This window comes from Leopardus geoffroyi, chromosome C3, assembly GCF_018350155.1.
Source record: "Leopardus geoffroyi isolate Oge1 chromosome C3, O.geoffroyi_Oge1_pat1.0, whole genome shotgun sequence".
In the NCBI taxonomy this organism is placed as follows: Eukaryota; Metazoa; Chordata; class Mammalia; order Carnivora; family Felidae; genus Leopardus; species Leopardus geoffroyi.
The window spans coordinates 65,050,331-65,067,339 of record NC_059338.1 but is presented as its reverse complement, the minus strand read 5'-3'; the positions used below and the strand labels follow the sequence as shown (position 1 = coordinate 65,067,339).

Genomic DNA, 17,009 nt, shown 5'->3' with positions numbered 1-17,009 from the left:
TATATAAAGAACTTACACAACCCAACACCAAAAAGCCCCCAAATAATCCAATTAAAAAACAGGCAGAGGACCCGGATAGACATTTTTTCCAGAAAAGGCAAACAGATGGCCGACACATGAAAAGATGCTCAACATCAGTCACCATCAGGGAAACGCAAATCAAAATCCCGAGATACGACCTCACACTAGTCAGAATGGCTAGAATCAAAAAGACGAGCAACGACGAGTGTTGGCGAGGATGTGGAGAAACCCTCTGACGGTGGGAATGCAAACTAGTGCAGCCACTGTGGGGAAAACATGCCTGAAAAATTTAAGAATAGAAATGCCATACGTTCTAGTAATTCCACAACTGGGTATCTACCCAAAGGAAAAAGCCCATTACCTTGAAAAGATATATGCACCCCTACGTTTATTGGCTATGTTTATTGGCTATTTACAACAGTCAAGATATGGAAACAACCCAAGTGGTTCCATAACAACAACAGATGAATGGGTAAAGAAGATGTGGAATATACACACAATGGGATATTCCTCCGCCATAAAAAAAAGAATGACATCTTGCCATTTACAGCAACATCGATGGACCCCAAGGGCATTCATTAGGCTAAGTGAAATAAGCCAGACAGAGAAAGACAATTACCATAGGATTTTATTTCTCCGTGGCATCTAAAACATAACAAATAAAAGCAGAAAAAGAGCTACAAATGCTGAGAACAAACTTCTTCTGGTTGTCGGAGGGGAGAGGCTGGGGGGATGGGCAAAGTGGGGGAAGGGGAGCGGGAGACACAGGCTTCCGGTTATGGAAGGAGTAAGTCATGGAGATGAATGGTACGGCACAGGGCACACAGTCAATGGTATTGAAACAGTGACGGCAGCTACACTGGGGGCGAGCGCAGCGTAACGTACAGACTTGTTGAAGGACCGTGTCGCACACCTGAAACTAATGTAGTGTTGTGTGTCAACCATATTTCAATTAAAAAAAAAAATCAGGGTTTCAATCAGGTTGATTTAACGCAAACTAGTGAAAAAATAATAAGGAACCTGGAAAAAAAAAAAGACTGTCATTTTCTTGATGAGCTCATGTGATAGGAGAGCTGAGTATGCAAACGAATAATTAAAATATAACATCAGGGCCTGTAATACAATACCTTCAGAATGCCACAGGGGATTACAGGAGCGAAACAACTTTTCTGGAACAAAGGAGCAGGAGGGAGGAAAGGAGATCAGACAAGGCTTCAAAGAGGAGACAATATTTGAGGCAAGCCTTGAAGAATAAGCAGGAAGGGGATGCAAAGATATTTCATATTAAAAAATGGATTAATGTAATTTACCGTATTAAAGGATTAAAGAAGGAAAAGCCACACGAGCATCTCATTAGATGCAGAAATGGGTTAGACAAAATTCAACAATCAACTTTTTAAAATCTCTTGGAAATCCATCAACAGAAGAACCGATTCCCTATGATATGCCCCTAACAATAGAAACATCATACATCAAGGAAAATCAATAAACAATAGTGGCACACATCAGTGTGGGCGTCAGAAATGAAATCTTGGTTGAAAAAAGGAAGTTACAGAAGAGCCAAGAAGAGAGCATGATTCCATTTATGTAAAGGTCAAAATCAGACAGAACCACAGACACAAATTTACCTGGTAAAAGGATAAGGCAAATTCGGGGGCTGTAAACACAAAATTCAGCACGGTGGCCACCTCCGGGAAGGGCGGGAGGGCTATGTCCTCACAGAGGAGCACAGAGGCTTTCCAAATGTTCTATTTCCTAACCTGGGTGGTGGTCACACGGGTGTTTGATGTGTCATTTTGTAGACTGGGCAGATGTGTTTCTATATCTATATATATGGCAGATTCCACATTGGAAACATGTAAGAGAAATAAGCAGAAACTGTCTAAACGAAGGAGATCCAAGGCAGTATGGAATTTAGCATGTTTCTTATAATCATTTGATGAATGAATGAATAAATGAATGAAAGAACAGATGAACGATCAAGGCCATTTGTAGGCAGAAAAAAATAGCATCTACAAAACATGGGGCTGTGAGAGGGTGTGGGGGAGTTTCACGAGGCTGTACATGGTTTTTGTGATCAGAAAAGTGGTTGTGAGCCCAATTATGAAGAGCTTCACAGGCCATAAAAGGGTTTGAACTCTATGCTGTAGCCGACAAGAAGCCACTGCAGGATTTAAACAAGGGGTGACATCAGATTTGCCTTTTAATTTTTTTAAATGCTCATTTGCCTTTGAGAGGGGGGGAAAGGGCAGAGAGAGAGAGACAGAGAGAGAGAGAGACAGAGAGAGAGAGAGACACACACAGAGAGAGAGAGAATTCAAAGCATGATCCAGGCTCTGAGCTGTCAGCACAGAGTCTGATGCGGGGCTCGAACCCATGAGCCGCGAGAGCATGACCAAAGCCGAAGTCAGATGCTTAACCAACTGAGCCCCCCAGGTGCCCCTAGATTTGCCTTTTAAATTGGCATTCTGGCAGCTGTGTGGAGGGCCAGGAACCTGGTCTCCTCTGCTTTCACCAAAAGAATCCTCAGAAGGAAACTGTGTGGCATTTTCCCCTGGCGAAGGGTGTAGTATAAATGCACTTTGTTCTAAGAACTACATAGAAATACTCTCAACACTCAAAAACAACAACCTCCATGGGTCCTGAGTGCAGGAGGTCACTGAACAGGACGAATATTGTAAAGCCTTTTAAAGTCGACTATCCTTCAAACTATTAACAAATTTACTAGAACCATCTCTATTTCTCCAGGTCTCTCTTTAGTATATCAAAATGAAACTCAGCCCTGTTTTAGTTAAAGACTCACTGGTACGTTAGACAGTTTGATACAACTTAACTGCTCCGTGAACATAACTATTTGAAAATTGTTCAATTACACATGAACTGAATTATCACCTCATTTGCATGGACCAAAAAAAAAATCTATTAATGCTCAGTCGAGCCTGAACCTGTTTGGCTGTGGAACAGGTGAGAATTTATGGTTGGATACTCTGATTGAAGCTCTATTAACGTTCAAGACAGTTTCTTAATGAATTAAGCCTCAACTCATTTGTATGTCCCATCCCTTCTAATGCCTAATTGTGCCTAAATCTGGCCATCCTTGAGTGATCACGGCACCCTCTGGGTGTCCAAGGGCATCTGCAGTGCTCTGTGCACTGGCCCCGAATAAACCTGGAGCCACCCCCCTCCCCACCATACAAACACACTTGAGCTGTTTTCTCCCGGGAGCAGCATGACTGGTGGTAAGATGATTAGTTATCATTAAAGGTAACAATTAGCGGCAGATTCGGAGTCTTGCGTTTGGCTCAGCCGTTTATCATGCTTTGTGTCAGGAGATACGACACCATGGCGGTGAAGGACAGGGCAGCTGTGAGTGGCTCAGGCGTCTAAAGGATGGGCAGCGGAAAACTTGACAAATCTGACGTGTAAGAGAATGAAACAAGGCTGGAGATGAGCAGAGGGTTTCCGAGTCACCACGTCTGCCCACACAGCCTTTTCTACCATCCTTCTGATTCGGTGGTGGTTGAGCACCGGTGCCCACGTACCATCAGGTGTCAGACCTGGCAGTCCACGTCTGTATCTCCGCTAGACTATAAGTTGTCCAAGAGTGGAGATCATCCGTGTTCTTCTGTTATATCCCTAGTGCCCTGCATATTGTAGGGGTCCAATAAACATTTTTCAATGAATGGAGTGAAGGACCAAGTGGATAAAAGAACTTCCAGATATTCTGCTATGTATTCCTCAAGTTCTTTCCTCTATGCGTGGTGGCCTCTATCCCACTTACGATAAAATCAGTCCCTGAAAACCGCTAGCCAGGTCCTCTTGGAAGAGATCAGAATCCACCCTACTGATCAAAACAGCACTGAGTTCCATGATTAATGGAGTTAAACTCTATGGGTCACTTGGGATCGAAAGTGTAAGGTGAAAGTTAGATCATCAGCCTTAGTCTTGAAAATCTCTTTGGAAGAAAACCCTTCTCTCACGAAATCCCATATGGTCACGTTTTGCTTCAGTGTTGGAACACATCGTGGTCTCTGGCTGAGAACCAAAAGTACTTGGCTTATGTTTAAAGGCTATGTTATATGAAAGGTATGTATCTTTAAATATCTGACTTATGGGGCGCCTGGGTGGCGCAGTCGGTTAAGCATCCGACTTCAGCCAGGTCACGATCTCGCGGTCCATGAGTTCGAGCCCCGCGTCGGGCTTTGGGCTGATGGCTCAGAGCCTGGAGCCTGTTTCCGATTCTTTGTCTCCCTCTCTCTCTGCCCCTCCCCCGTTCATGCTCTGTCTCTCTCTGTCCCAAAAATAAATAAACGTTGAAAAAAAAAAATTAAAAAAAAAATATCTGACTTACACCCTGGTTAGTGGGGTATAACACAGATACAATTGAGGGCACAGCAACATCTGACCCTGAACTCTCCATGCACCTGCAGGCTCTGTGAACCCATTGAGGAAAGTCTACTATTGAGGTACAGCCATTCACTTCCTTAATTCAATGGATCAGGCAGCAACCCTATCTACCTGCTAGGCACCCAGAGTCTTGTTGAATAAATTCACGAGCTCTCCATGTTAACAAGAGGTACTTATAATCCATTTGGCCCTTGAGAATCAAGGAAGAGAAGACAGTGCCCAGTGTCTACCCACGGATGAAGATCACACACACATAGGCGCACGGTGGAATATTATTCGGCCATTAAAAAGTTACATCCTGTCACCAGTGACAGCACGGATGTGCCTCGAGGGTGTTATACGAAGTAAAAGAAGCCAGATGCAGAAAGGCCAATACCGTCTGATCTTAATTACACGTGGACTTTAAAAATCTGAACTCGGGTACAGAGAACAGGTCGGTGGCCGCCAGAGGTGGGGGAGGGGGCCCGAGGGCAGGGGAGCGGGTGAAGGAGACCCGCACCAGGGGCTCCCCTGTCTCAGCTCTGCCTCGGCTCCCCAGCCCATGTTGTAGACCATCTCTTAGAAACCACAAGTACTTGACTGCATATTTCTTAGGGAGTCGAGTCTGAAGAAACTTCTCAAATTCCAGTTGATAGACTGACTCCCTCAGCCCCCAACTGTGGAAATCCCCAAAGCCGTTATTGTTAGCCTGGTGTTTCAGGAAGCTCATTATCTCGTGCTGTGACAGCTTACCGTCACTGTCACCTCCAGCCTACTCTTTCCTTGCCTTTCTTGTCCTCGGCAAAACTTGAAGACACAGGCCGGGTGATAACCTCTCCTATTCTGACAGGAATCTTCCAACTCAGAGATGCCTCTGTGCACCTCCTAGAAACTAGAGAGGGCCAGAAGTTCTGTCTTGTCAGCAGGCCGCCCCCAGCATGGGACACGGTCATTCTTCTCATGCTGGAGCCCACCCAATAAGGCGGGAGGGCTGCGTGGGGGTTCCGGGGGTCCCGCAGCCTAAGAGAGCATCACAGAATCTGCAGCTTTTCCCATTAATGGGCATGTGAAAAGGCTCCACCAACAGGCTCTTACACGAGCAAGACTGAAGAAATTAAGAAAGGAAAAGGCCTGGTGAGATTCTGTTGAGATCATCCCTCAGTGCAGCTCAGAATACAGGGTTTGGACCATCGGGTTCCACTGACAGCCATTTGAGGAGGTCAAGTTGAGCCCTGCTCTCTTCTGGCCTGGCTCCTGCACACGGCTTCTGAGTGATGAGGGTTTCATTCATTCCAACATTCTTATCTGGTAGTTCTGATTTTGGTTCAGTGGCCTGGCTTCCCTTCCCTACCCTCCCTGTTCCCCTCTCCCCACTGCCACGGGTCTCCTGAAGTCAGCCAGCCCCGGCTTAGCCATCCGGGCCAAGCAGAGGCCTGGAGACGGACCCTGCACTTAACAGCTGGTCCCACCCCCTGGAACTACCTCCTTACTTCCAACCCACGACACACGCCTGAGCTCTGCAACAGATCCACTGTCTCACCTCATCTGTGATTCCAGCAGTTACCGACGCAGCGGCACAGCACCATGGACACTGTGTTAGGAAGTGGTGATTCACTGGGGGGCAGTGAAACAGTCTGTCACCTACCGGCCGCGTCAACATGGACAAGTTAACTCACCCCTCTTGTCTCAGCTTCCCCATCTGCAATAGCAGTGTGACCGCAATAGCATCCATGTCATAAGGCTGTCGGCAGAATTAAACGCCCATCAGGCCTTTGGAGCAGTTCCTGATGTACAGTAAGACAATGACTGTGAACTGTCATTATGCTCACGGCATGAAACGAGCCTCATTCAGAGCTCATCCGTGCACTGCGCTAGCTACCTGGGATGTTGCTGGAAAATCAGAAGATAGGTATTGGAAACTATTCTCTTCTTCTCCCTATGACCCAGCAAGTCCACAAATTAGGAACCTCTGTCCCCTTGGAAAGATCGAGGAAAACGTTCCCACATTCCTCTTATTCGCTTCTTCCCACGGCAGGCAAGGGGTCTGGCTGGTGAGCCTGGTAAATGTGACCCTGGGCAGGAACAGCCCCAACGCTGCCTGTCTGTCCCTCTCCCTCTCTGCAAGTCACACGTTCCCTCCTGCACTTAAGTCACGTGGCTGCCCAGGTAAGTGACCGCCCTGCTGACCTGATTCTGCCCATTCGTGAGTCTGGGTGTCTGGCTCATGGAGGGACAGAAGCCCCCCCCCCCCTGCCCTATGCTAAGATTCAGCACAGAGGGTCTAACTCCCAGTCATACTCTTGTACGTATTTGCCAGCTGGTTCAGAATCTGGAGGGAAGAGAGTTTCGTTAGTAATCTCAGAAAGGAAGGAAACTTCTTGAAAAGCCAAGAGGGAAATGAAGTCATCTCCTAATTTCTACCCAGCCCTCCAACCACATGGCCTATTATCCTGCGGGGATGAGCCACGGTTGACAAAGAAAAAGTAGACTGAGGCCTTGCTGCTTAGAGATGGCGACTGAGTAGATCCCTGAGGCTCCGTGAGGGGGCCAAAAGTGGCCCCCTGGAGGACAAAAAGGAGGACACGCAGAATTTGTGTGCCTAACCAGAGGAGAAGGGACCCATGCCTGAACCCGGGGCTTGCGACCCCGATTCCCAGACAGTCTCATCTCTCCCTGAATGATTTGTGTGGTTCTGGAACAACCTGGAGGTCATTAACCTCATTTACTGGCGGCTGCTGCCGAAACTCTTAAGAAGAGGGTATCAATCTCTGGAAATGTTCATAATTAAATATGAAGACACCACTGGCCAGGGACGTAGATGGAGCTAGGAGGAAGAACAAAAGAAAGAAGGCTGAAAATCTCATAAAGGGACAGGGGTGGGGGGGCGCGCCTCTGTGTCCCGGTGATTTTCTGAACTCACTTTCTCTGCATCCTAACAGTCGTTAAAATGTATAAAAATGAATATTTTTGAAGCGGCAATACTAAGAATTATCATTGCCACGGTTGCCTGGCAACCCGAGACTTTGGTTATTTTATTTCTAAACAGGGAATGCTATAAACCAGTACCCGGAGTTTGTGCAAATAGTTCTAAATTGATGTTCTCCCTGTAAATCAGGAGGAGATAATACAGCATTAATGTACTTCTAAAGTTGCTAAATATGCATGTGTCTCTTACACCTCACACATGCGCGTGCGCAAAGATTCTTACAGAGTTTCCGTTAAGTGCGATCTTCAGCAAATGTCGAGCATTGCTATATTCCTTTGCATTTTTCCTGGAAAATATCTATTTAGTTGTATATTAAGCGTAAATAATATCTATTCGAACAAACTTTCGTCTCCTGGGTCACCAGGGGAAATAGTATTGTACTAATCTCAATCCACGGCCCCTTCCCCCTCCCAGACACCGAGTGGGTCTCCAGTTTGGGGCAAGTGGAGACCCTCTAAACGGCTACTCGGAGGAAATCTCTCTCAAAGCATCTCCCTCAGGGATGCATGTCCTGGAAAGGCCTTATGAATTTCAGCAAAGAGGTGTGGGCATTTTGGAAAAGCTGCCTCTGTGTACAAAACGTCATTTCTCCACAAGTCACTGACTTAAATGTAAGCTTCCAAGGGCTGCTCATTGGCCTGAATGAACTGCTCAAATGCTGGCACGTTCTGAGTAATGACCTTGGTTCCTGACCTCACCGGGGCCTTTGAGGAAAAGTGCTCCCATTCCAGACCCTGATGGCGGGCTCCTTACTGCTTCTGTGGAGTGGAGGCCCCTGCGGTCCTTGCAGTCAGAAGCTGATAACGCCTGCCTCAGGCTCCTCCCGCCTCTCCCAGCAGCTATACCACAGAGAAGGGGGAGGCTTGGTGATGCCTGAGCCCTAGACGCGTCGGTGAGCCCAGGAGGAAGTCTTGGCCTGAACCACAGGCCAAACCCGTTGAAGAAAGGCATCGAGCATCACTTCCTTCCCGGGATCGTAACGCAGAGCCGGGTCTCGAGCGGACTCAGAAGAGAGTCTCACATGCAACGTGAGGGAGTCACAGAAGATGTTCCGTGACCTCTTGTATTGAATGGAAACCAAGATATTATAAAACACCTCGTGTCTGGAAACACAGTACAAGCATCTTGTTGGCTAAGACACAAATAGACATTCGGCCTATTACATAATTACTTCTCCAAACAGGGTAACAATTGAGGATGAAGGTGGACGCTTCAGGGCTTGAAGCAGAGCTGTGTGGCGGGTAAGCTTCCTAAGGGTTTGTACCCCTCACAGGACCACATCTAAAAGGGACCAAAAATTCTATTTTGAGACACTGGGTGGTGGTCAGAATTTCCAAGTCTCGCAGCGCCTGGGTGGCTCAGTAGGTTAAGCATCTGAATTCGGTTCAGGCTGTGATCTCACAGTTCACGAGTTCGAGCCCCGCATCGGGCTCTGTGCTGACAGCTCGGAGCCTAGAGCTGCTTCGGATTCTGTGTCTCCCTCTCTCTCTGCCCCTCCCCTGCTCACGCGCTGTCTCTCTCACTCTCAAAAATAAACAAACATTTAAAAAGAATTAAAAAAAAAAAAAAGAATTTCCAAGTCTCTGGAAAGACTGGCCCTACAGATCAGCTGGGACATAATAACGCTTTAGCCAAAGCCACGTTCACACTGACAGATCCACAGATCTGTGTGGTCGCCCTTCTGGGGGCCAAATCTAGAGGCGTGTGTCTGCAATATTGGCTTTTGGCAGGGGAATTCGTTTCAACGCCTCTGCCTATGTTTTCTCATCTACCAAATGGGAAGACCCCTGATGACCTTGGTGCCCAAGACAGCTGCAACGAACATGGGGAGAAAACTTGCAAATGCATCGTCAAAATGCTCAGACTACAACAGATTTCCTGAGACGAGAGTCCCCCAAAGTTAGGGAGTGATCTGTGCAGAACTGAATAGGGGTCTGGAGCTGCTGGCCTCTCCCTGCCTTCCCTGCATGCTTTTCTGAATGGCGTCACCACTTAGGGTTGATTTATAGCACTTGGGGTGGCCAGCAGGCCTGTGCCGTGTTAACGGCTGAGGCTGGGAACCCGCTGCGTGCCGTTCTGACATCTACAAAGGCAATATCATTTGCAAAGTCAAAACCATCCGGGGCACACCTAAGGTGCCCACGGGAGCGCCTGGGATGGGTAATGCATCCAAACTCACATTCCAGCTCGCTCACATGACAAATCATCTGATACAGGGATGACAACAAACGAGGACAGGCTATATCCCCACTGTGCACATTCCGGTTAATTTCCCAGAAGCAAACACAAGTAATGCAGGTTCCAAGCGTAGAGTTGTCTAGGGTGACAAACGACGAGGTACCGGGTTGCTGTGCATGTGTTGCAGACGGGTGCCGAATGCGGAGTTTGGGTTTCTGCTTTTTGCTGTGAGCAAGAAAGAGAGAAAACCAGAAGGGCAGACAACCTCCCCTCCCTCCCTCTCTCGCAAAGATGAGGCTGACTGCAGAAAGGTGTTTAGTATGCTAACAAAATGCTGCAGAATGTGGCTTTAGAGCCTTGACTGAATTGATAAAGGAAATCTGGGCCCTCCCGCTGTGCTGAGCGCCCCATGCTGTGCGGAGCAAAGGCAGCTAATATATTACAGAGCCTGATGAGGCTGGGGGAGAGGACGGATGGGCGGCTTGGGCTCAGAACCAAGGTCCCGGAGCCCTAAAAAGTGACACAGTCGGCACCCCCCCCACCCCCGACTGGCTGGGAGATCTGAGTAAATCTTTGCCTTCTTTTCCTGTACCTTGAAAAAGGATAGTTTCTGGTTGATGAATCGCCTTGCGAATGTGATTTGCAGATGCCATATACTGAACGTGTGCTGTGGCTGAGACAGAGACACTATTACAGCAAGGGTCTTTTTAGGCTCTTACTCTAAGATGGGCCTGAAGGAGTAGGGGGATGGTAGGACTAGGTGGGACAAGTCACGGGCAGATGAGGGTTTTGGGAAGGATGGGGCTGGCCTGACGGCTCGGCCACCACGTTTCCCAGCACCCCATCTCCAGGAGGGTCCCCACGGTGGGACCACTCTAGGTCTCGAGCAGACACTGAATTTATGTTGAGTCTGTGCTTGCTTCAGACGCCCAAACAACGTAATCGTCACTCCCACACAGCTAGCATGGAAGGAAGAAAACGGGAACTGAAGCAGACACATGTCTGCAGGGAAGGGGGTGGAGGTTTCATACTCTGTCAGCCCTCCCAAGGGGGCAGGCGGCTGGTCAGGGAGACTGCCCCGTGTCACCTTACGTTTACTTGAACAAGTGCCCTTGAGCGATTAACAAACAGAATCCTTGACGTTTCCCTACATGTTTACAATAGAATTAACTTTATTATTTTTTTTTAATTTTTTTTTTCAACGTTTATTTATTTTTGGGACAGAGAGAGACAGAGCATGAACGGGGGAGGGGCAGAGAGAGAGGGAGATACAGAATCTCCAGGCTCTGAGCCATCAGCCCAGGGCCTGACGCGGGGCTCGAACTCACGGACCGCGAGATCGTGACCTGGCTGAAGTCAGACGCTTAACCGACTGCGCCACCCAGGCGCCCCACAATAGAATCAACTTTAACCAACGGGAAGTTACTTTATCTGAAGTAAAAGTGATTTCCCTGCTTACACTCACTGATTCAACAAATATTTACTGAAATCCTAAAAGCATGTGACTCGACAGAAACGACGTGAGAGATACAGAAGTAAAATAATGTAATCAGTGACCGCATAAGATGGTGTTTTGGATTTTACTTACATCATGATCTATTATCACCTTAATAGACATGTTTCCCTTTGTGTGGACAGGGAAGGCAACTGAGGCCAGTACCCACCCTTTCTTTCTCAGGTCTGCAACACTGATAGTACCAGTCCAGACCTTTCTTTTTACCCTTTTCTCTCCCTCCGTCCATCCCTTCCTTCCTGTCTTCTTTCTTTTTTAAAAAAATTCTTTTAAATGTTTATTTACTGGTAGAGACAGAGTGCAACTGGGGGAGGGGCAGAGCGAGAAGGAGATGCAGAATCCAAAGCAGGCTCCAGGTTCCGAGCCGTCAGCACAGAGCGGGATGCGGGGCTCGAACCCACAGACCGCAAGATCATGACCTGAGCCAAAGCTGGACGCTTAACTGACTGAGCCACCCAGCTGCCCCATCTTTTCTTTTTTTTTAATATTTATTTATTTATTTTTAATTTTTTTTTTTAACGTTTATTTTATTTTTGGGACAGAGAGAGACAGAGCATGAACGGGGGAAGGGCAGAGAGAGAGGGAGACACAGAATCGGAAACAGGCTCCAGGCTCTGAGCCATCAGCCCAGAGCCTGACTCGGGGCTCGAACTCACGGACCGCAAGATCGTGACCTGAGCTGAAGTTGGATGCTTAACCGACTGAGCCACCCAGGTGCCCCAATATTTATTTATTTTTGAGAGAGAGACAGAGACAGAGAATGAGTGGGAAGGGGCAGAGAGAGGGAGACCCAGAATCCAAAGCAGGCTGCAAGCTCTGAGCTGTCAGCACAGAGCTCGACACGGGGCCCGAACTCAAGAACTGTGAAATCATGACCTGAGCCAAAGTTGGATGCTTAACCGACTGAGCCACCCAGGTGTCCCCGCTCTTTCTTTTCTTGTCATTACAAGTCAAGTTTATTCAACTGCGGAAGTGACACCAAATGAAACTTTATAAACCTTCAACTTGAAATTTTTTCTCAGGGAAAATGGTCCTCACAAGGGCTGTGAAAACCATTTCTGGGTTTATCCCACCAGGTTGCCAAATTTCAGGAGTTGAGACAGATTGGATTATACCTGCTACTTAAACTCCTAAAGTCAGTCTACGAATGGTCCCCCGGGTGCAGAATTAAATCATGGTGCCGACATCACTTTAGGGCAGAGAAGAAGGAAGACACGAGGACTCATCCCGAATCTCACTTGTTGTCGAACAAATGGCCTGACTGACTTTTTTCCTCCCACACAACAGTGACTTACATTACGCATAATTCTACAGATTAAAAAAAAAAAAGATTCACATACATTTGCTTAATCCTCATGGCAACTCTGTAGGCGTTATTTCCATTAAGTAGACGAGGGTAGGCTCAACCAGATGATTGTCGTTAATTATTGGCCACAGCGTTCTCAATTTTACAAAAAAGCTTTCACACGCATACCGTTCTGAGGCTCGTATCCTTGTGACGCAGGTAAGAATTCATCTAGAACCATCACTTTATGGTGAGTGAAGGTTCAGACGGCAGTGAGAGAAGCAGCTGGACCCTGGCGGGGGCCCGAACAGGCAGAGAGCGCCCACCACCGTCGCCATGTTGTCCAAGGGCAAAGCTGAATTGGGTGACAGTGGTGACAGGTAGCTCCAGGGTTGGATCATTTATGGGCACAGAGGACATGGCCAGTCTTTGGCTATTCCAGACATAGGAGAGGCTCTAATTTCCTCCTTGTGGAGCATAATGGGAAGAGGGAAAGGATCTTGGAAGTGGAGTCAACATTTGCATGGGAGGTGGGTGGCAATTCCCCAAGCTTTAGGAGCTCTCCTAAGTAGGGCTACCAGATAAAAATACAGGCTTTGCATGCATTACTGGGGGGGGGAGGGCACACTTACACTAAAAAGTTATTTGTTTTTTATCTGAAATTCAAATTTTCCTGGGAATCCTGTATTGTTATTGGTTAGATATGATAGCCCTACTCTGAAGGGAAGGGTAGTTCAATCTTCTGCCCTTTGCATTCATCACTATGAGGCATCTGTGTGATGGTGGCCATAATCTAGCCATGGCCATTGTGATCAGAGACCCCAACTGAGACAGTTCCCGATTATCTGACTTGATTGTCAGGATTAGAGTAATTTAAGTATTTTCACAGCTTCTGAATTTGGAAGATGACGAGATACGCACTCGTTAGCAAAGGCTGGTTTGGGCACTGAGCTGACAATGTGGTCCACCCAGACGGTCGGGCTGTAGTGTGCCTCTCCCGAGAGGTCACTGGACCAAGAGTCCCACACCCAGCCCTGGCACCATGCTGACCCCATTCCATTCATTCAGCAGAAGGTCACTTACTTGTAAGGGATGTGTTTGCTGCCGTTGACAAGAGCCAGGATGACGTTGCCCAGTGCAGACAGCGAGAGGCATAGCCCTGATCCTCCTTCCCGATTCTTGCTAAGAGCTTTCACACAGCTGCCGAGATCAATGAGGTGCAGGCGGCTGCGGCCTCCAGACACTGACATGAGACAAGAAAAGAGAAAAGTGGTTAGGTTCTGTCTGGCAAACACTCGTCTGGTAAGCGCCAGAGCTCTTTGGGAACTCAGAGGGAAAAAGAAAAGGAGAAGCAACAGGTCGATGTCCGCGACTTAGCAGGAAACCCCAACAAAATCCAGCTGGGTTGCAAATAGCGTGGTCCTCTTAAATTCTGCCCGCCACACATCGCTGACCTAAAACCTACTGACATTCCTCCTGTGACAAGTGAATAATTCCGGTAGGTTGCACTGGAGATTTCAGAGAAGGCGAACGTCCAGTAAGACAATAAGGTTTCACCTACATGTCCTCTGGATAGCAGAGCTCTGAAACTGACCGAATCGCATCTAAATAGCCCAGGAGTGATCACGTGCTTTGGTTGATCAGCATGAAGACCCTGACCTAAAGCTCAGCCAGGAATTGCGCTGATAATCCGGGGTAAAATCAGGAAGAAGTAACAACAAGGCACAGAGACAGGGAAAGACCCCAGTATTTCCTGAGTATCTGCCAAGTGCTGGGTGCTGTACAAACATCGGTCTCATTCAGTTCCCACACCAAAACCATACGCTGAAGACTCTTGTCCTTTTTAAAATGTAGATGAGAAAGGGGCGCCTGGATGGCTCAGCCAGTTAAGCGTCTGACTCTTAATGTCGTCTCAGGTCATGATCTCACAGGTTCTTGAGTTCGAGCCCCGCTTTGGGCTCTGTGCTATGTCAGTGCGGACCTTGTAATTCTCTCTTCCTCTCTCTCTCCTCCTACCCCGCTCATGCTCGCTTGCCCTCTCTCTCTCTGAAAAAAAATAAGTAAGCTATAAATAAACATAATATATATTATATTATATTATATTATATTATATTATATTATATCATATATGTATATATATATAAGTGAGAAAGCAGAAGTTCAGAGAAGTTAAGCAACTTGCTCATTGCTTCTGGCATAGGTGAAGTAACAGGGACCAGACTGATCGCCTTACATAAAAACAAACAAAATGTATAACACAACTGTTTGTAAGACACCAGACATCAGGCAGTAAAGGCCAGTGATCCCTGGGAGGAGGGAAACAAACAAGGGAGCACTACCTGTGTCCCAGCTTACTGCCTTGAGAGTGTTTCCAGGCTGTGCCCCAGGGACAGGGTATTCGGGCGGAATGTGGTAGACTACCTGCATCAAGGAGAAGGAGCGAGAGTCCAGGGAGACCAATGTGGCAACTGCTAGAAGCACAGAGTACTGGAGAGAAGGGAAGTTGGGGTCTGCAGGGGTCCTCCCTCAAATACCAAACAGTACTGGTCAGCACAGGCATGTGAGGGAACCGCGTGGCTGGAGAGCTAACCACCTGAAAAGATTGGAGGTAATAGCACATGGCACTCACACGAGGCCAGGAATAGTGCCTGTTCCCAACAGCCAGACTGGAAGCCTCAAGATTCACAGGCCCCAGGTGGGGGACCCAGGAGAGTCCCACTTCACTAGTGGGGAATGCTTAGCCCCAGATAAGCAGTAACCAGGTCCCATGTACCAAATCTTAAAAGCAAGACCAGAAAGGGTCTACCTGTTTACAAATAACTACATCCCAAAACGATGCTTAAGGACACTTACAAAATGCAAAATGTCCAGAATCTATCAAAAATAAGCAGGCATGCAAAGGAGCAAGAAAATGAGACTCATAATGAAGGAATAATTGAAACCAAGAAGAACCGACTGGTAGAGACATTAGAATTGACAGTGAAGGACATCAAAACAGTTATGGCAGGGTTTCAACTGTTTAAAAAGTTGAGTAGAGATGTGAGATATATTAAACAAGACATAAACTGCATCTGTGCGGAGTTGAAAACTACAATGTGTGAGCTGAAAAATACACTGAATTAAATGGCAGATTAGACATTACAGAAGGACTTATAGATTTGAAGATAAAGTAACTGAAACTCTCTGAAATGAAACAGAGAGAAAATTTAAAAATAAAAACAAAATCTTAGAAAAAAGAGCTGTAGGACAATTTTAAGTGTCCTAATAGGTATATCATTGGAGTCTCCAAAGGAGAAGACACAGAAGGGGGCACAGGTAAAATATTTTAAGAAATAATGGCCAAAACCCCCCAAATTTGATGAAAACTATAAACCCACAGATCCAAGAAGCTCCATGAGCCCCAATCACAAGACACATGAAGAAAACTATACTGAGGTGCATCATAATCAAACTGCTCAAAACCGGTGATAAGGAGAGAAACCTTAAAAACAGTCAGGGGAGGAAAGCAGATTATATATAAAGGACCAAAGACAAGGACGATGGCAAATTTCTTGTTGGAAATCGTACAGGTGAGAAGACTGTGCAGCAACATTTCTAAAGTGCTGGAAACTGTCACCCTGAAATTATACGTCCAACGAAAGTCTCATCCCAAGATCAAAGGGACATGAAGGCTTTTCCGGACTTAAAAAAGCTGAAAGAGGGGCAGCGCCTGGGTGGCTCAGTCGGTGGGGGTCAGACTCTTGACTTTGGCTCAAGTCATGATCTCATGGTTGTGGGACCGAACCCTGTGTTAGGGTCTGCACTGAGCATGGAGCCTGCCTGAGATCCTCTGTCCCTTCTCCTGTCCCTCCCTGGCTCACGCGTGCACTCACTCACTCTCTCTCTCTCTCTCAAAAAAAAAAAAAAAAAAAAAATTCACCAAAAGCAAACCCACAAAATGAAGAGCTGTGGAAATGAAATGATAACTTGACCAATAAATATACGTTTTTCCCTATTTAAATCTCTTTGACAGATAATTGACCCGCTAAAGCAAAAATAATGACAGTGTAATGTGTGGGTGAGAACATGTGCAAAATTTAAAAGTTTGGCAATAGCAGAGAGTTTAGAAGTGAGGAAATACACAAGGGCCGTACTGTAGGGTTCTTATTACATACAGGAAGTGCTATAAGATCACGTGGAAGAAGACTGTAATCACTTAAAGGTGTATACTATAAACCCTAGAGCAATCAGGAAATAGTGAGTAATTATAGCTAATAAGCCAGAGGATACAAAGTAAAATTATAATTTTTAAAAAAAATTTTTTTTTCAATGTTTATTTATTTTTGGGACAGAGAGAGACAGAGCATGAACGGGGGAGGGGCAGAGAGAGAGGGAGACACAGAATCGGAAACAGGCTCCAGGCTCTGAGCCATCAGCCCAGAGCCTGACGCGGGGCTCGAACTCACGGACCGCGAGATCGTGACCCGGCTGAAGTCGGACGCTTAACCGACTGCGCCACCCAGGCGCCCCCAAAGTAAAATTATTAAAAATACTCTGTAAGTCCAAAAAAAGGCAGGTAAAAAAGTCAAGGAAAAAAAAGAACAGGGACGCCTGGGTGGCGCAGTCGGTTAAGCGTCCGACTTCAGCCAGGTCACGATCTC

The 17,009-nt window shown here is 46.9% G+C and overlaps 1 protein-coding gene across 4 annotated transcripts in view; it reads right to left on the bottom strand.

Moving 5' to 3' along the window:
• The window catches only part of KIF26B (kinesin family member 26B), a 478,254-nt gene that overhangs the window by 54,826 nt on the left and 406,419 nt on the right, over positions 1 to 17,009 (bottom strand). For all 4 annotated transcript variants that reach the window (XM_045453192.1, XM_045453195.1, XM_045453194.1 and 1 more), the window contains one exon: positions 13,453 to 13,612. In XM_045453192.1, the coding sequence (XP_045309148.1) occupies positions 13,453 to 13,612 (160 nt within the window). The remainder of the gene's footprint in view (positions 1 to 13,452; positions 13,613 to 17,009) is intronic.